Source organism: Thunnus albacares, chromosome 17 (assembly GCF_914725855.1).
Source record: "Thunnus albacares chromosome 17, fThuAlb1.1, whole genome shotgun sequence".
NCBI classification, from domain to species: Eukaryota; Metazoa; Chordata; class Actinopteri; order Scombriformes; family Scombridae; genus Thunnus; species Thunnus albacares.
Window position 1 is genome coordinate 696245 of NC_058122.1, and position 21801 is coordinate 718045.

A 21801-nucleotide genomic window follows, 5' to 3' on the forward strand; every position below is an offset into this window, starting at 1 on the left:
ATGTTAAACAAATGTATAAACCTGCACACAAAAAAGAAAAACATTGAAGAAATATCTTAAAATTACCTCATATAAATAAAGGCTTGTTTTATACAGTAGTCTTTTGTAAATTTATAGAATTATCCAATTTATCATTGAGAACGCCACATAAAGGCACAGATTTCTGGATGTAAAACACAAAAAAGTTATGTAAAATTATATTCAAATTACCCTCCTTTAACACTCATTAATGGTATCTTGAGAGCTTTAGGCTTTAATTGTATGTGATTATCTCATCTATTTACAGTAAATTCCTGGTAAATATTGGTTTTATACTGTACAAAAAAATAGGATAATGTAAAAATGGCTTACAAAAACATATTTTTAATAATAATTACTATCCAATATATCTACAGACTTTTCCAATCAATGTATGAGATTTACTGTATATAAACAGTATTTGACAGTAATTACAATCAACTATCCAATATATCTATCCGACACTCTTCTTCAGAGGGATATTTAGGGGATTTAGGGATATTGGTCTCTCATCTGGCTGTTGTAATCACCGAATATGTTATATTTCTTCCTATTAATTTTTTTTATTACTATTTTTCTTACTCATATTCTTCTGATTAATATTTGTCTCTTGTTTGTTCGTATTTATGTACATGCAATTGCAGGCTATTTTCTATGGAGATTCTGAACATGATGAGGTTACATATGTTCACTTCCATGCTACTTTTATTGTTTGTTTGTAAATCACTGATCACTATCTGGTTGTTGCAATCACATAATGTGATATATCCCCTTGGATGGCTTAAATAGTCTTAAATTTTCTTCTTCTTATTTTTTTATTAGTACTTATTTTTTGATGATACCTGTTTGGATGATTTATAGCAGCTGGTTGTAATCACCTGACCTGATGCACCAGATGGTTTATTACACAGAACCATCTGCGAAGTAGTCCATGGAAAGTGTTTGGAAAAGGGCGGGGCAAAAAATACTTGGCAGGTGATTGGATGAACCATCTGTCTGTCACCGTCTATCACCATCTTACTTTGTGAGGCAGCTGGATTTGTGATGTTGATTGGTCCGAACCATCGGTGGTTCGGATACAAGCGCATAACTTGAAGCCTGACATGATGGATTCTTTCGTGATGTTGAGATCTTGCGAATCCAGCTTGCAAAATAAGTAATCACCAGCAAGTTCCTGGCTGCTGTTAAATTGGGGTCACACCGACAATTGTTTCAGTAACGCTGAAGAAAGCCTAGGGCTGAAACGTGTCTGTTTTTTGCTGCTGTGCATCATTAAAAAAGTGATATACACTTATTTGTGAGGGCTGATGACTTCATTTGTCATTTTTGTGAGATGCTGCCTTGACTGTGTTTTTTGTTATCATACATATTGACATGGTAACACATGCTTATTTTAAAAAAGATAAGTAATTTCATTTCAAAAACTGAAGGTAGCTATAGTAAAGGCTATAAATCCACTTTAAAAATTTTGGAAGCTGTCTCCCAATATATTATGTTAGACCACAATTTGAAATTGCATATGTAGCATCCATGTGTTTTTTCCTAATGGTGCAATCATTTGTAGATCTAATTTTTCTTCTCTAAATATTAAGACCCAAACAGTCAGTCTATGTTCAACAAAATTCAAAGCCCTCATTGCAGTCCTACTGCTCCCTCAAATCATTAGGTCACCCCAACATTTCTACAGGTCGAAGGGAATAAAGAGCAAAAAGCAGAGGCAGTATAAGCAGTATAAAGTGCAGAGACTACAGGGAGACAATTTCTCTGCGTAAAGTAACACAAGTCATTTCCCACGCCTGTTGATTTTGAGGATGATGATTCACATTCAGCTTTCACTAAAGGTAAGATAATCATTTTGTTTTTCCTCATATGAAGTTTCATATAAAGAGCGATATCAACTGAACTTGTCATGAGTTGAGCTAACACCAAGGGCAGCAGAAAAGGAAAGTAAGATAGCAATGCTAAGTTAACTACAACTTGACATAACTAAAGTGTTGATGTTGCATAAGTGTCAGAATTTTAAAATGTATGTGGAGTCAGCAGTACTATTGTTAGCATTTGCTTTTCATATGCATTAAGCAAGTCTGTGTGGCGTCAGATAACATAACGTTATGCCAGTCCTAATGAAGCTATTAAGGTTAGCCTTGAATAAGAATCTCACATCAGTCATAGTAAGGTTAAATAAGTTACATTTGTCAGTTGACCAATTATATGTTTAAGCTCCTATGCTGTCCTGCAAACATTAAATAAAAGGCTGTGGCAAGTTGTGACCTGAGAAAGACTTTGAGTGTCAGCTAGTATGCTAGTGTTAATGAGTTTAGCCAGTTAGCTTGATAAATTACTAACGTTAACACTATTAATAAAAGAAACATTAGACCACCCAGCTGCTCCTGTTTACTGCTAGTAAATACGTTACCAGTAACCCACCGCCTACCAGCGAAGTTAGTGTTGGTGTCTGTGTTCCTCGACTTTGCAGCAGCAACAACTAGCAATAATAACAATAAAATAGCAATATAGCAGCACAGTAACAGCAATATAACATTTAAAAAAGAAACACAATGCAGTAAGATTTACAGTGTGGTAGTGATATGTATAGTGAAGTGTGTGTAAACTGCTTTTTGAGTGTGTGTGTGTGTGTAATGTGCAGACAGGCAATTAGTGTTCATTTTTCATAAGCCCGATTGTCTGGTGGAAAAAACTGTCTCGCAGCCTGCTGGTCTGGGCTTTGAGGCTACAGTACCGTTTACCAGATGGCAAAAGCTGAAACGATCCATAGTTGGGGTTAGAGTTAGAAATACAGTTGTGATACATTTGGAAAATAATAGAACACCTCAAAATACGTATGTTTTAATGTAATGTTAGTGTATCACAAATTTATTGATAAAATAAGTATTTAAATCATGATAATTATTTGAACTTTGCATCCCCCAGCCTCTTCCTGAGTTGTTTCTGGCATGGTTTTCCCAGGCACAGCCTTCACATACGTCCTGCATGGTTATTGGAAGGTTCTGGGCCTCAACATCCCCATGGTCATACCCAGCCTCACCACCCTGCAGGAGGGCATTCTCAGCCAGGGGAAAGCCAAGTGGAGCTTAAGGAACTGCTTCTGGGTGCTACACTGCATGACTCAGGCCTACTATCTGTTTACCAGGTGAGTGCACTAGCTCACTCATTATATAGATCAGTGGCTAAACCGCACTGTCATGTTGGAATTATTGCATGACATAGGCCTAGGTAGAGAGAGTGTGATGGAAACTAGAGGAAACTCATATCATGTCAACACTAACGCACCTCAGAAGCGCTGTGTGTAAGCATTTTGGATTTTACTCTATCATTGGCAAAATTATCGATAAAGATAAGGCTGTCTGCCAACTTTGTATGAAGCAACTACTTTACAGTAACGTTACTATAACAACAAATGGAGTCACCTGTTGGCTTCTCACCCAAGCAAGGCTAAAGAATCAGAGCACCGGCAGCTACACAACCTCACCTAACTTCCTATTTTTTGCCTATAAATTACATAATGCTAATGTTCTATATAATTTGAATGAATTCCATAGCACTGTGAATTCATTCAAACTTTATTTTGGGAGAAAGTGACAGCCCTAGCACATATGCTGCACAGGAGATGGACCTTCTATTCTGCTGCTCTCTTCTTTTAAGCTTCAAGTCTATTTTCTCCCAAAGCTGCACGTCAGTGAAGCATGGATATACATACTTTGACTGCTACATAAATAAATTACATATTCACAATACAGAAATCCATACATAATTATGTTAAACTAATTTTGGCCATCTGCACCAAGATTTCAGTGTCTGTCGATAGGCTAGATGATCAGCAATTTTGAGAATTTTCACTGTATTGATGATAGGGATTAATCATGTTATTTTATATATAATGTGTATATTTGTTGTTTTTTATTTTAAACTGTATATTCTGCATAATTCAATCACTGTATTGCAAGTCAAAAACTGAAGTTGGTTTTAACTGGTTCCAAATAGAGACTACTACATCACTCCAAATTAAGCATCCCAACACAGGATACCAGTCAGTTTTACAAATGGTTTTAAGATTTTGTTGATCACATTTTAAGAACAAGTTGATCTGGCCCCAACCTTAATTTCAGACCTTTTTAAACCTTTAATGTCCCTGCACTAAAAGAGCTACATTGAAAATACAGGCAACAACATTGCCACCTGTTAGTGTGCAGGCACTTTTGAGAGCATGATAAATATTTTCTATTTTTGTATTCTCAGGACAAGGCTTGCTGAAGCTTATTGCAGAGGATCATAGCCATCGTTGGAATTCTGAAAGGAAGTGGGTGACTTTCAATCTGCCATGTGAACTTGAGACTTTTTTTAGCATGCAGATTCACATCTGTATGTTAACACTGATTATGTATTAGCTTATTTGTTTCTGGAAAGAATTTAGCTCTTGTTTTTGAATTTAGCCCCTATTTCCATGGCCAAGGAAAATTTAGTCAATATTTGTCAGGGGTGGGAGACTCAAATTGCATGACTGGACGCAAGTCGCAAATTTGAGGACTCCACTTGACTTTGACTTGAGGCAGATGACTCGAAAAGACTTGACAGTTTTTATTTAGCTGAATTGCCTATTTGCATTATTGTAGATATTGAGCACGAACAGTTAACGTTTTGAGACATGATAGGGTGGCTTCTAGTGTAGTGTGCGCAACCCAGGCTTTAAAGACAATGTCTAGCAGGACCTAGAACATGATGCAAGACAAGATTGAGCTGAAAGCTTGTTGAAAGCAGTTTCCCATACCTTTCTCTTGAGCTTAATATTACCAGACCGTTTCTGATTTAGACAAGACAGCTTATGAATTGACAGCTTTTCATGACAGAGCTTCAGTATTCTGCTGCAGTCCCTCACTAGTTCAAAGTCAATGTAACTCAACCACAGCAGAATGGTCTCTCCTACTCTCTAATCAACTGTGTGACAAATGCAATCCTTCAAGATCAGGCAAACAAGATGGTATCTTTCCTTGATGATGCTTGAAGGTTGAACAATTTCAGTGTTCTAAATGAATGGATGTATTAATCTATACAATCCACAGCAGGAAAAAAGTAATCATCAGATAGAATACTGTTTCGTTGTGCAAGCGCCAAATGCGGGTAGATTTTCCACTTGGCGAGTAAATATACCAAAATAGTCATGTGTTGCAGGCAGAGACTCAGGCTGATGCTGGGCTGTAGTATAACTTGGAGTTTTTTTTATTGGCGCACTTTACAACCACAACGAATCATGATATGTAGCTTACAGTCGACCAGCATATTTTTGCTGCTGTTAAAACCCACTAGCTTTGTGCTAACTACTGCAACTGGAGGAAGTTCCTCTTCTTCTACTACTTCTGCTTCAAAACTCTCACCTTACTCAAAGGTACAGCCTGGTGGCAGAAGTCATACAACATATCCACAAACATTAATACTGCATAAAATACAAAATTATGAACACTAGATCCTGGAAAACATGTTAGATCGGATTATTTATTTTTGTTTACTTGGTTAATTAATTTAAATTAATCTATAAAGTTAATTAACCTGCATAATGTTCTTAAGTATTATGTTGACATTCCAAATTGTAGTTGATTTAACCCCCCCCACCCCCCACCCCCACCCACCAAAAAAAACAACAACAACAAAAAACAAGGTATGAACCGAACCATGGATTTGGAGAATCATTATACCCCTAATCAAGGTGCATAAGTGGTATTTATGAATCCTAATAATAGTCATCCCTAGTGTTAGAGACTAACTAACGTGCAGTTTTCTTATGACATGGCTTGCCATCGTACCCCTTTGTCTTTGTCTTCTTTCATGGTGACTTGACTTGTGACTAATTGACTTGTCTTGCTTGATGTTTAGCAGTGACTTGACTTGGCTTACTTGAGTCTAAACACAGTGACTTGGGACTTACTTGAGCCTTTAAGGTTAAGACTTGAGACTTGCTTTTGACTTGCACATATGTAACTTACTCCCACTTCTGATATTTGTGAACATGAACTACTTTCTCCCAAAGCCACAAACCAGAGACTTAAGACTCAAATTTGTGATGCCATCCAGAATAAAGTCTGGAGTTGCTTCCTAGATGATGAATGTGAAACTAATTTTGTAGTACATTTTAAATACCCAAATAAGCTTTATTCTATAATAACCTTTCATATCTGAAACAGAAAATCTACCTGTATACTAGGGTTGGGCGATGTCTACAGAATTGACATATAATGATGTCCACAGTGAAACATTGTGATGGACAATGATATTGGGTAGGATAAATAACTGCATTTTGCTGTCATTTATGGTTGCACTAAGTTTCTCTCCTCCCCCCTGTTTCACCGCAGGTGGGGCTGAGCGATCCTTGCATCTGTGAGAGTGTGTCCTCTGAGTGGAGCAGAGGAGAGACAGTGAACCACATGAAGTACTTGAGTTGATGACAACTACAGTTGTTGCGTTACTGTAAGTGAAATAAAAGCTCTGTGAGTAAAAAGCCAATATGAGTAATTTAATCTACACAAAAAATGGACAGACAATGGGGGGCTTTTAAATCACAATGTTACGATGGTGGAGGCTCAGGGGTTGATGACCTTCAGCCATTGGCGATGGACAATGGCATTGCCCATCAGCCCAACCTTACTGTATTCTGTATACAGAACATCCCCCTGGGTGTTCTCAGTGTCACCTATCACATCTTTCTCAATTCATTGTTTTTGGAAAAGCTCCAGACATTATCAGATGACATCACAAATTTGAATTCTAGCAAAATAGTTTTTGGATTTGGGAGAGATTTGTTCATGTTCACTAACATTTTGAACCATCTTAGAGCATGCGAATAACATGTATGAATTTCTAAATTGGCCATAGTTTCCCTTTTGCTATAATGCAACATGTAAGACATTGCACTGATACAATGTACAAAACTGTTTTTGCTTCCACTGATGTCTGTTGAAGTAATCTGAATGAGAAAAATAAATACATTCTAGTAAGTACTCTGTTTGAGATCTTATTGGGTTGATCAGCTTCAGACCCACATTATAATTCAATATGGCTGTTTATTGGTTCATTAATTCTGAAACTTTAAGGATAACACTAAAAATAGTGAATTACTTTGTAAAGCAAGCAGTAAAAGGTAATATTATGATACATTCTGGTTATTAAACATCTTGAAATCTCATACATCTCAAATAGGGATCTGCATTGAATGGATTGTAAAATGGCAGTAGAGAAATGTATATAATGATTCAGTGTGAAAGAAGTTGATATAAAGGTACTTTTACACAGCCCCACTCGTTTTTGTATATTCAGAACCCCATACATTGATGTGAAATGTCTGTAGATATATTGAGGAGTTTCTTGCAATTATTGTCAAATGTTTATACAAACATAATGTTTATATAAAGTAAACCCCATACATTTATGGGAAAAGCCTGTAAATATATTGGAGAGCTGCTTGTAATTACTTTCAAATAATGTTTATACAAAGTTAACCTCATACATTAATGAGGAATGTATGTAAATATATTGGATAGTTGCTTTTAAATACTATCAAATAATGTTTATATAAAGTAAACCCAATACATTAATGGGAAAATCCTGTAAATATATTAGAGAGTTTATTTTAATTACTGTCGAAAAATGTTTATATAATGTATACCCCATACATTTATGAGAAAAGCCTGTAAATATACTGGAGAGTTGCTTGTTATTACTGTCAAATAATGTTCATATAAAGTAATGATTATTAAAATCATGTTTTTGTTAACTATTATCACATGATCTTATTTTTTTGTACAGTGTAAAACCAACATTTACCAGGGATTTACTGTAAATAGATTGGATAATCACATAAAATAAATGCCTAAAGCTCTCAAGATACCATTTATGGGTGTTAAAGAGAATTAGAATGTAATTTTACATAATTTTTCTTTGTTTTACATCCAGAAATCTGTACTTTGATGGGGAGTTCTTGTGGATGGTTTGAATAATCCTATGAATTTACCAAAGATTACTGCATGAAAACAAGAGTCTTCATTTAAATTAGGTCATTTTCAGGTATTTCTGCAGTCTTTTTCATTTTGTATGCAGATTTATACATTTGTTTAACATTCTAGCGATGTTTTGTAATGAGATTTTATTTTTATTTTACAATGGTTCGACTGTAAAAATGCAGAGAAGGTCCAAATATCCATATTTTTTTAAAAAAACTAAAGGTTTTTTACTGTTATTTGACGGTAAGTGTTTGGCAGCTTTTGCTGCCAGACTTTTTACCGTTTTTTTATGAATTTTCTTTTTTACAGTGTAGAATCATGTGGTATGTAAGTTGTGCTGACAATAGTTCTTAGACCAAAATATTCACTTTTTGTCACATTTTTTAACTGTCATTTTTTACACATAAAATAAATTATTGATTTTTTGTCATTGTGCGAGCAGTTTCTTTATGAAATGGCACCTCCAGATGTTGTCTGGCTGATTTGATTGCATTCGGATCACAATGCTCTCTGAGTGCATTTACAGCTTGCATTAACATGCATGTTTTCTTATTCAGATAATGTATCCAGAAACAGATCACATTTTAATACCAGGTGTAAATGGATTATAAGATACTGTACCATGGTAGGCTACAGTGGATCAATTTGCTTTCAAATGTTGTAAAGTCTATTTGAAAGTAATGAACAAAAACTTTAAAAAGCATTGATAATTTTTGTAAATTTATTAAATTAACTGTTACTCTAACATTTATAATAAATGGAGGACTTGTTTAGGACTTGAAACAGTGTGAAACAAAATTTGATTTTGGTCTTGTTGGTCTTGACTTTAGTGATGGGCAAAAATGAACAAACAAATCTTTTTGAACCACTCTTTTTACTGTTCACTCTTTTTAATGTACTGGGTCAGCCTGTCGATTGTACCGAGTGCTCCTGAATCCCTGACTTTTCCCACTCATGCTGCTCACACTGCCTGCTACAGTGGTGCAGTTGCTCAAAAGATAGGAAGCAGGGAAACCAGTGAATGAGTAGGAATGATGGTCTAGACCTGCTCCATGTGAAAAGTGCCCTGAGATGACTTTTGTTGTCATTTGGTGCTGTATAAATAAAATTGAATTGAATTGAATGGTTTCAAACAAGGACGTCAATGAGTGACTCAAGTTGAGACAGCCTGGCACCTACTCACTAAACAAGATCAAATGAAACATTCACTTGAACTGGGACGTATGAGTGAACTAGAAGCAATCAAATCTAAATCGAGTCCAGACAGCCTGGCAGCTACACTCACTGAACAAGACCAAATGAACAGTTCTCTCGAACTAGGATGTCTGCTACTTGCCCCTCAAAAAGAATGCCAGATTGTTGGTCAGTGACATTTCTGTAACATCATATTGAGCCAACTCTCACGCATTGAGCATGAGACTCACGCAATTGACACAGATCTCACGATCTCATGCCACACATGCCTTTTCTCATGCTAACTTTTTGTCTTTGCTTCCTTGTGATGTTTAAGCGAAGGAACAGCTGTTTTTTTTTTCAAGTTCAGACATGCTGAGGCACAGAGCATAACAAGATTAAGACAGCACTTTCCTCCTGGAGAACTGCTTTCTCTGTTTCTCTGTAATGTATTGGCTTTTTGCATGGGACCGTGTGCAGGATAAAAGACTGCAGACAGAAAAAGTAACAGCAGAGCAGCTGGATGAAAGCAGAGATCATTACACAAAGCGATGCATCCTCATATTTAAAATAAGTTAATCTAAAGTCTGACTAACAATGAAACAAACACAAAGCAGCCTGTAGAAGTCTAAATAAGTTTGTTTCCAGCACTGCACATTTAAATATTTGTTAAATTGGGATACTTTCACGTTGTACAGAAAGCTCTGCTCTGTCTGTCCTCCTCTCACTGTGCTATCAGTCTGCTCTGACACAGACACTCATACCAAAAACACAACACAAAAAGTCAGAGAGCAGCATCTTCTCTCACTAATAATAATTAGTGAGAGAAGATCCTGCTTTCTGACTTTTTGTGTTGTGTTTAAATCAGTGAGCCACACTTCCAGAATAAGGTCAGGTTTAATGGAGAAATCTCATTACTGACTTGTTGCATGTACACAAGGATTTACAGTAACTAGGTTACTACAGTGAATGTAAACATACTGATTGATTAGGACATAGTAGGCTAATGTTGACCTACACATTTAAAACCTGACCACATCTGGTTGGCTTACAAACGTTTTTTTATCTATTTAATTTATTCTTTCTTTATATTGAGTGGCTGTAGTTTGTCAGAGCTAAACGGGTTGTAGGTCTGTATTAAAATGAAAATGTATTCAGATATTACGATTTGGATAGACCTGAGAGACTAAAGTGGGGAGTGTTGGATGATGGGAGTGACTTAGTGAGGAGCGTAGATCTTTCTTATCCTATGTTTTGAAGAAAAATATGTATAATATCTGGAGTGTATATCAAAAATGCTACCCAATAAACACAAAATAGCAAAGAGAAAAAGTCTTATGAAAATGGTGTTGGTTCATAAGACCAGAGAGAGGCTAAGTGGGCCAATCTTTATTTTAAATATCTTGGTGTGACACTGGATCCAAATTTGAACTTAAAGAAACATGTTGAAAATTATTAAAACCATAAAGTACAACTTATCAAATTTTAGACATTAGAAACTGTCTCTCTCTGGACGCAGCCAAGATATTCATGCAGGCTATGATTCTTTCCCATATGTCTTATTGCATCACATGTTGGGGGAAGGCTGGAGAAACAGCCATAAAAGCTCTTGAGTCCTTATACAAACAAACTCTAAAAACTCTGGACAAAAAGCCAATGCATTTCCATCACTGTAGGGTACTAGAGAAATACAATTTACTGAGCTTTGAGAATTTTAGATTATTCTCAAATTTGTGCCTAGTTTATACAATTGTAAATGGTTTGGCCCCTCCTCCACTATGTGACTTTGTGCACACTCGCTCAGTAAGTTCTAGTAGATCCTCTAGAATATCTTCTATACAAGATTGTACCATACCATTTCATTGCACTGCATTTGGACAGTCAGCTTTCTCTGTGAAAGCAACAACCCAGTGGAATGCCCTACCTGATGATATGAAGAACTATAGTTCAATGAATACATTCAAAGCCAAATTAAAAAATCTGCTAAAAACTACTGAGCTCTGTAACCACTGAATCTAAATTTAATCTCATGATCTTCTCAAATAATCTTGTTTTTAATTTGACCAGTTTACATTATTAATTTCTAATTGACATTGGGGGTGTATGTGATGTGCTGTTGCGTGTAGCTTTGTATTTTGTACAATGTGTCCTGTGTGGTTTTTACTTTGTATTGTATGTTATTGTGCTGTTATATGTTTTAATTGTAAGGGACTGCAGATGAAAATTAGCTTTAAGCTAACTCTAGTGCAGTGCATCAAATGTTAACATTTAGGTTTAAAACTGTACATTGTCACAATAAATACAATACAACAGCAATTTACCAGGAATTGCTAATGCTTATTTTATCATGAGGTAAATTATCTTCCCCATGGGAACAAATCTCACTCCAAGCTGACGTAAAAAGTTGGCTGCCCTGGAGCTTACATAGCTTACCTACATACAAATAGGATGAATATTTCATTTTTATTAATGTGAATTTGTACATGATGGCTGGTAATGCATTGATGAGAAGTTTTGTGGGGCAGGCAGCACTAGGTGTCGAACGTGCATTTACTACAACAGAGTGTGAAACTGACGCCATATTCTGCAAAAAGTATCAAAACTCGAAAGGTTCAATACATTTACATGTATCAGCTCAAAGGAACTAATTCTGTTTAAAGAAACGGTCCACCCATCACTACTTGATTTGGGACTTGACTCAGGACTTCATAGCGAGACTTGAGTGAATGTGTTTTGTCTATTTGCTTGAGTTTGTTGCAGTGTATTGAGCTCTCTCTGCCACCATGGGTAAGACTTTAATATAAGCTACATTATTTTATTATTTTTCCCATCCACTACTTTTGCAATGTGGAGCATAGTTAACAATGAGTTTTAATCATGTCTGAGTCTTTTTAAAATGTATATCTAGATGGCAACATCTGTATATTGGGCATCACAGCGTTGTAGTCATTCTGTTTTCACTGAAAGCCAGCAGTCTAGAGCCACTGCTTTAATTTATCATGAAACAAAAGCCATTTTTCTTTCTTCCAAGCTCACTGACAACTCCAGCACTTCTCACATCATTTCACCTTCCACCCTTCCACGCTCTACGACTGAGAGAGAATGTCTGTCCTGACATCAGCAATGTATTATTATCACTATAAACTGTGGCGGTGAGTAACTGATACTGAGTACGTGTGATGATGGGCCATGGCAGGAAGATGAACAGGTTGGCCCGTGTTAGTCACCAGCCACTGTGTACTGTCACTCCTGACTGAGTGACTAATGGCAACCCTGCAGCTCTGCGTGCATGCATGTGTGAGTGTGTGTGTACACTGTGTTTGGAAAGGAGAGTAACAGTCGGTGTATATGTGCATATGGTCAAGGTTTGGCCACTCAACACACAATCTCATGCAGGGAATGTTGCTATCCATCACATTTGCTGATTCATTGAAGGAAATAAAGGGTGAGCAGGACTCCTCTTCCTCTCTGTCCTTCCATCTTCCTTGACTTTCAATATTTTTGGCAACAAAGCTGCAGGCCTACAATCATGCTGTGGCAATGCCTAATTGCACAACACTGCAGTTCTCAATGACTACAGACAACATTCCCAACTTTAACCTACATCAAAGCTAGTGATCAAATAATGTCTGAGTCTTCTGGCCAACATAATTCATTTAAGGCATGTTCCTAATAATAAAAGCAAGGTAAAAAACATGATGGGTGTTGGAATTACCTGTGCTATAATGACTCACATGGAAAATTCAGCATAATGCATATTTCCACAGCACTTATTCCGTCTACAACAGAGTCATGTCATACTCACCACTCCACCACTCCAAGTTTCTCTTTTTCATACCACTACTGTTTTCATTACTAATTATTTCCACTTGATTCCACTTTATTTCCATCGTTAAGATACCATAAATGAAACTCAATGTTAAAAGCCATTAGATAGCCACATCGCACTACACTATGAATTGATGTGTTTCACTTAAGTGATCTAGGGAGAGCTCATTAACTTGACAACATGTTCTATGGAATACTATATTCCTCATAAGTAGGTCAATTTTCACCAAATATTTTTTTTGTGCACAGAAGGTATACAGAGGAGCTGCTGCTGGTCTTTGATATGCTTGGAATAGACTGGCCAGTTTCTGGATGCCAGTGCCATTGGGTGTTTCTGTGGTTGGGTGGTGGGGACTTAGATTTGGGAAGATCTTGGTGTCTCTAGTATGTCTCCAGGACTTACCCTGAGCCAGTTTAACTCAGAACTAAACGTTAGGGCTTGTGGGGTATGTCTCAAATCTGCCTTTTTCATCTGAAAAATATCGCTAAAGTGCAGCTTTTTCTTTCTCTGAAACACTGGTTGCCTGTCAGTTTTGGGATTGATTTCAAAATTCTTTGATTTGTCCACCTTTTCTGACATTCTTGCAATGTATGAACCAGTATGGCCCCTCAGGTCCCCTGGCACAAGTCTTTTAGTTATTCCAAAGTACAGGACAAAAACTCTATTTTATTTCATATTGTCTTATTTTATTGTTTAATCTGTTTCACTGGTTTTATTATATTTTCATTATTTTCATTTTTATTTATTGTGTGCATTATTCAGAAATTGTTTTACTGTCTTATTATCAGCTGTAAATCACTTTGAATTGCACTAATCTGTATTAAAGTTATTATACAAATAAAGTTTGATGTTTAACAGCTTGTTTATATATATTTTCCTTCACATATAAGATTAAATGAGTAAAGCGGGCTCTATTGCTTTTAAAATATTTATCAAGATCTTTGTTTTTAAGGTCTGATCTACTTTTACTCCTATCTCATTAAAAGCCAACTGGAAAGGGTGACAGTATGTCCCTGCTAAAAGATTTTTAATATTAAAGCACCATGCATATAGCTGCAGGATGTACAGGTGCTGAGGGTGCTGCAGCACCCCAACCTTCAGTTGGCTGAGGTATATTTGTACTGTTGTCACACTCCACCTCTCCCAGTCCCTGTCATCCACCATTTTCTTTTCTCTACTAAAATTATTGTAAGCAGCACAAGCTTTCAGGGTAATTTCTTATAATATTGTGTAGTGTCCTATAGTATTTTGTCTGTATTTATCTGTTGTGGCAGGAAGGTTTGGATGGGATTCACACAGCTTCTCCAGCATGAATAAAACATTCAAAGTGTGGCATTATGTGTGTGATCAAATACAGAAAATGTTGCATGTTATATGGAAAACGAAGAATGATGTAGATCCTGTAGTTGTCTCTCTTTGGGTGTTGAGAAGGCATTGGAGCTGTCATTTCCATTCTTTACATTAGAGGTTTAGGTTTGGTCCACCATTAAGGTAATGCGTTAAACTAACATGCTTAGATCCACAGGCCACTGCTCTGACCAACAGGATAATGTTCTCTCCTTTCAAGTTGAGTCACCTTTATCACCCTTATATTTGCACTCTTCCTGGAACCATTGGCTGTCACTTTGTGGAATAATACATGTATAATATAATTGGAGTCAAGACGGGTCATGTAGAACACAAACTTTTCTTTCTTGCCTCTGTCTAGTATTTGTCCTCCAGCTGTAAGAACCTGTTTTGGTGGATTCCAGATGGCATTACATAGCTGCATATCCGATTGACACCAGGTCTAAAGTAAATAATGGGAAAAAGTGTGTTATTGTCATGAGTAGCAACTCTGTGTAAATGCCAGTGTAGTCATATTAATGACTAAACTACATTTCCAAACTATGCCAATTTCACATTGTAATACTGTTTGGTGTACAGTGCTGTCTGTTATAAGTACCCCATACTGCCTTTTCCTTTATTTTTTAAGATGATACTGTCTATGTCGCAATAAGGGCATCTAGTATTGAGACAAGGTGTTTATTAATCAAGCAGATTTTCCTTTTGTATCTTCGGGGCTATGACTAAGTCTTATGTGTCATTAATGGTACCTTAACAGCAATCAAAAAATGACAAAGTGGAATTAATTAGTGGATGTAATCGATCTTTCTGTTAGAGACTGGTGAGTATGACATGACTCTGTTGTTGCAGTGATGAAAAAAGTGCTGTAGAAAAATACATTATAGTGCATTTATTAAGACAACAGGTTAACATGAAGGAAGATGTGACTCTAATCTTCCTTTTTTTTCTTCAACATTTTCCACAGCACAGGTCTCTCTGGCATGGCCAAGCTCTTTTCTAGCTCATCTAATCTGCTATTTGGATGAATTTACCGAACACACACCTAAAGTATCGCTTCTTCAATAAACATAAACACAGCAACAGGGGCTCTTGATCCCTTTGCTAATGAATATTACATGGTCTGATTGCAGCGTGGCAATCAATCCCTGTGGCAGGGGCATGGGGCTAATGGGGAGGCAAGGAGGTTGAATGTTATGGGAGCAGTCGAAGCACCTCCTCCACAAACACACACGCACACATGCACACACACACACACAGCATCATTAATCTGCATCTCCCTGAAGCCTCCACCATATAGGTGTTTGTGGTTCAACTGTTCACTGCAGTAAGTAGGCTACATACTGCTTACGTAAAATCTTTTTTTTTAAATTAGAGTTAAAAGACTAAACCAGTGATGCTGCATGTTTTATGCATCTCTGCTCTTCATTTTCTTAATCATGTTGTCGTTTCACCTTTCTGATGGTGTTTCTGTCACAGTGCAGGCAGTGCTGGTTTACAAATAAACATGTAGAGAGCAAGCCATTACAATGAACACCATGGACGTGTTTCACACAGTGAGCTCAGTACAGTTAGGCAGAAACTATTTTGGTAAGTGTGGCTGATTTCTTTTTCATGGCACCATCCTGGACAGACTCCACTTAAATGACAAGTCATGAGCAGGTTAAAAGTGTCTGAATGATTCACTTTGTTGTTACTGGACCTCATTTTTTTTTTTATAATGTAAACTTAGCACAAAAAGTAAGGAAATTTGTGTTTGGTAGATTATTTCTTTGTTGTAACAATGCTTCTTGGCAATAAATCTTATACCGTTGGAAGGCCTGTTTATTTCCCTTTTAAATGGTGCCACATTTGTAAGGAACATGCATTTGTGAGTTGAGCAGCAGAGCTGAGTATGTGGGTTGCGCCCATGAAAAATATGCCAAATCTTCTCTGCCAATGCCAAACAGCTTATTCTGCCATTGACTCTTGTTTGGTGTTTGGTGGATTGGATGATCGAAGTTTGAAGAGACAAGACATATTGGCAATTTAACAATTCATTCATTTAACAAACAGGAGCCTCAGTAGCATGTGGAAGAACCATACACAGCCACAACAGCATGGCACCTCCTCCTCATGCTGGTCACCAGCCTGATCACACTCTGCTGTGGGATGGCATCCCATTCTTCAACCAGCATTTGTTGCAAGTCAGCAAACGTGGTTGTGTTGGTCACTCTGGCACGAAGAGCACGCCCAAGCTGATCCCACAAGTGTTCAGTGTGTGACCAGGTTGGTGACCAGCATGAGGAGGAGGTGCCAGGCTGTTGTGGCTGTGTATGGTTCTATCACATGCTACGGAGTCTCCTGTTTGTTAAATGAATAAATTGTTAAAATGCCAATATGTCTTGTTTCTTCAAACCTTAATCATCCGATCCACCAAACATTAAACAAGAGTCAATGGCAGAATAAGCTGTTTGACAATGGCAGAGAAGATTTGGCAAATTTTTCATGGACACAACCCACATACTCAGCTCTGCTGCTCATCCCACAAATGCATGTTCCTTACAAATGTGGCACCATTTAAAAGGGAAATAAACAGGCTTTCCAACGGTATATAAGTTATTGCCAAGAAGCATTGTTACAACAAAGAAATAATCTACCAAACACAAATTTCCTTACTTTTTGTGCTAAGTTTATATAATATATATTTTGTGTTTGTTCTAACTATAAAACCTTGAAAACCAGTATATAAATCCATGATATAATAAAGTTATCATAAACATTAGCACAACATGCATTGTAAATCATTCATGCCCACATAAATTGTCATAAGCAGCGCTTTTTAATTATCTATTTATTAGCAATACTTGTTTTCCTTAAATTCTCCTAATATGTAAACATTCAGGAGATCAATTCATTCATTCATTCATACAGGAGATTCAATGTGTTTCCATGGTTGTAAGCCTAAATTCAGCTGTGATGCAGACAGCAGTCAACTACACTGCCAGGAAAACAAACAGATAATGACAAAAACAAAAGATGACTACTTTATGATTTGCCAAATGGTCAGCAGTCAAGTGTACTATTTTTTGGTGTTTTTTTTTTTTTAAATTTAAAAATGAACTTACTATGAACTAGAATGTGTTTGATACAGATTTCAAATGTTTTTCAACACTTAAGTTACTGTTTTTTGTGTTTAAAAAAGTCCTTGTGGGTAAACAGTAAAACTTTTTTTTTTAACTTTTTTTAAAAGAAAGACCTAATAATGTGAAAATTAATACATTTTCCAAAATCAAAGGCATACAGTGACAAAGATGTGGGTAGAGAGATGTGAATGTTCATATACAGTTAAATTAGATAGATAGATAAGATAACGTTGCTCTAATGCCGAGTTTACCAACCTATTTTTTTCCACCATTCTCATGACCCTAACCCTAATCCATCTTACTTTGTATCTTTATGTCTTTAAAGTCCAACTGAAATCATGTAAAGTCAGCATGTTTTTTTAAATGTATTGTTAATGTTTTTTTCATTATTAAATGGAAGAAAAAGGGTCTTTGAACAAATTAAATCCTCCTATTCGTATGAAGTGGCTGGAGGGGCGTGTTGTATTTTGATTGGCACCAGCTGGAGGGGCATGTCAGTATCTGTGTTTGATTGACAGCAGATGAAGGGGCGTGTCAGTATCTGCATTTGATTGACAGTAGCTGGATTGGCATGTCTGTGTTTGATTGACAGCAACTGGTAGGCTGCCAGAGTGTCAGTGTTACACTGTGCAGAAGGAAACAAATTACTGTAGCTACAAGTCATGTGCAGCCAGTGTGTTGTTAGCAGTGGTATTGAAGAGTAAGAACCACACCAGCACCTGGACCAAAGTAAGATTTGCAGGTCATTTACATGCTGTTTAATGTGCTGCAGCTGAAAAGCCAATTGGCTAGCTGCTAACTGACGTTAGCGGTGTACTTTTCCTCAGTGAATGTTTGTTTGGTGGTTCGTTCAACAAGCTAAGGTGTAGGACAAGACATGTTCATATTTGTAAATTAGATAAGAAGGAGACTTTAGTAGGAAAGGTAACGTAGGTTGTTGTTCAGAGTCTGTGGCTATTGTGTTGTGTACCAGGGTGCTATCAGGCTCAGTGTAATGCCACATTACTGGTTTATGCAACAATTTGATTGGCTGTATAAAAACAAGTTCTATCTATGTAGATGAAGAACAGTATTCCCTTGAATTAATATAAAACTAGGGGGAGCCATCAAGAAACCAAAACATGTCAAATATGTTTGATAATTTTCTCAAGGTAGAAATGTTTTGGTCTGCTGCAGCAAAAGATGGACTTTAAATACATTAAACAAATATTAGTACACTTTAATTATTATTAATACATTAGTCTTCATAGGGGCCATATCGCAGAAAAAATACTGGTGTTGAAATTCAGGATTACAGATTGCTAAATTATGTGCTCAGTTTAGTTTGTGTTTTACACACTGATTATCAAACTGTATGGATAGTAACCTGGGTTCTTGGTTTATAGTAGACAAAGCCAGGCTAGGCATCTGGCTTTCAGAATAAAAGTGCAAAATTATAGTTCTATTTTTTTAATCATACCCATCCCAAATATGACCATTGGTTCTACTCTGGGGGATAAAGCTAGTAAACTGTGTGTCAAGATTATTTTGTAAAAGATTAATGGATTTTAAAATAATAATAAAATACATGCTAGCCATTTAATCTACACTGCAATATTTTATTTTTCCTTGTATTTACTTAGATATACAAGTAGCTACTACCAGTTTTTGCAAGTTTTTTTCTATCTTTGCATTAAGTAATTTTATTTTTGTATATTCAAATGTTACATGCATTGCGGTCTCAGAGCCACATTGTTATCAAGTCATTATTTCATTATTATTCACACCATTATTCTCATACAAGCACAAGACTGGGACATGTTTCCAGATTATTGCAGTTAACTTTTGCACATTAAAATAATGCATTCTCTCACACACTTTTCTCTGCTTTATCTTCATCAAGATTTGTAAGTTTGCCAGTTATCTTTCATATTACAATGCACTGCACCAAAGACATGAGTGAATGGTTTGCACACAGTGCGTTGAAGTAAAAGCCTGAATATAGTGCCCCTTTCTATTTACTGAACTGAAAATTTGACAGCAAGGTTTGCTTCCAAGGAATTTTTCCACTTTTAAAGTCTCTTCATTTTCTCACCCCAGTGGTGGTTGTTCCAGTGCTATCTGTGTTTCTACATTTACATGTTTTGCACCTGTAAAGAACTTTTTTTAAATTTTCCTCTCGGTTAGAGTGCAGCTCTTGTGTCTTGCTCACATTGTCTGTAGATGTCTAGTCTACTCTTTGCAGGGACGATGTGCTGAACTCCAGGCTGTGACATGTCCAGCTATCTGCCAGCTGGAGGTGAAGCCATGTATGAGTATGGAGGGTTGGGGCTTGCATGTGCGTAGCAACAGGGCAGAGACCAGAGATCATGTAGCATGCAATGTCATACCAGTAAATAATACTTACATAAATATCTGCACCATAAAATCCATCCTGGTAAACAACACTGCAGAGGATGCAAACACAAACAAACAAACAGACAAACAAACACACAATAAAACAAAAACATCCATATTAGTGCATGTTGACATGCAGGCACTGGGCTAGCTACCAACCAACCCCCATCTCCACAATCCAAAAGACAACCAAAAAATAAATAGACATAAGAGGGACAGAGGCAAAGGGGAAATACAGCAGGCAACCCCCTCCGCTCTCAGATGGCTGGGCAAGGAGGCTGGGAAGGTCCTAAAGGTTCTCACCGGGTTTTGTTTAGAGTTATTATTCAGCTAATCAGTAGCAGCAGGTTTATACTGAGTTTTGTATGAAAAGGAAAATAAAGTGTTCCGTGATTTTTTTAGCATGATGACCTGATGCCACTACAAATAAATAGGGAAAAAATCCTTGCATTATATTGATAATTGTATCAAACTCAAAATCATAGCTTTATCATAGCTTAATCATGGCTTTAATTAATTCTGTTTGCAATGTATTTAGTCAATGTATTTGTTCCTCATAATGAGTAATTCAGCATACCATTTTCCACAAGCATTTTGAGGATCTTGGGTAGGGGCAAAGAAGAGGTAAAGTTTTTCTTCATAACATATTTATGAGTGAATCAAATAATCAATTAAGATTTATTCAGATATTTATCACAAAAACAAACAAACAAAAACGAACAACCCACCAACTGTCAACAGATTTTGATTCAAATGTTAATCAATCCTGATTGGTGTATGAAAGTCCCCTTTCAGGACTCACACTTTTTCCAACTAAACCCTTCCCACGTAAAACCAGTGAGAACAGCTCAGCGAAAAACACAAATACAGAAATCTGTCATGTGATATAATCAAAACTATTCTTAATTTGACAGAAAATAATATCTCCATGAAAAACCCCATGACTCATATTAAGAAACTGATTGATAAAATACATTTTCAGGAACTTTAAGGAGGGGTACCTCAGAGAAGCACTTCTATAAAGTTGGAGGACTTGAAACAGACAATAATGTTTAAAATTGATCTAAGAGAGGCTGAGATATCCTGACTTTAGTCTCTAGTATGGGTCAAGGTCCAAAAACACTGATCTTCAAATGATCTTCTTGTGTCAAACAATTTCTAAACTTGAAAAAGTTTCAAAACATCAGCAGTGAGCTGAGAGCACAATAACAAAATCCTGGACTGTAAACACCTGGCACCTCACCTTAACACAACTATTGGAGATAAAGTTGCTGAGATAATGCATGATGAGTCATCTAATCATAATTTCGTAATAAGTGTGTTTCTTCTTCCTTGTCCTCTGGTCTGCAGCTGAATCCCTTGTCTCGTGATATGAAAGCACTATATGACATTAATACTGAGATTAAAAACATCCCTCTCTGTGCAGTGTATGCATGTTTGTGTGTGTGAGAGAGACAAAGCATTCCTCATATGGCCTCCAATAAAATGAGCAGGACGCTGCTGTCAGTAGTGCATTATGATGGAGCTCCATTTAACATGAAGAGCTCCTCAGAGGACCGAGCTTCCAATTTCAACAGCCATTAGACTGGTTTCCCACCGATTGTGCTATCTCTGATAATCAATAACTTCTCAAATGTGAGGGTGGTCCAGAGAGCTGTTTCACTCATTGAAATGTATTCCGCAGGACTGCAGCACAGCTATATGTATATATTGGCTTATTGATACTATAGGCTGTCATGTCAGGCCCATTTAAATGGGCATGGAAGAACACTTTATGAAAACATACACACACACAGAACAAATTTGGTTTCCTAGCTGTGTCAGAGGATTTATTTGGAGTCTGCTCCTCGCCACTTGAGACAGACAGTTTTAATAAAAATACATCATGGTCCACATTAATAAATCACAATATGACTGCCACCAGGGCAAT

The 21801-nt window shown here is 36.7% G+C and overlaps 1 protein-coding gene across 1 annotated transcript in view; it reads right to left on the reverse strand.

Moving 5' to 3' along the window:
- rbfox1 (RNA binding fox-1 homolog 1) overlaps nucleotides 1–21801 on the reverse strand; it is a 203714-nt gene that overhangs the window by 29054 nt on the left and 152859 nt on the right. Inside the window, exon 9 of the mRNA XM_044332223.1 lies at nucleotides 19882–19921. Coding sequence (XP_044188158.1) covers nucleotides 19882–19921 — 40 coding nt within the window. The remainder of the gene's footprint in view (nucleotides 1–19881; nucleotides 19922–21801) is intronic.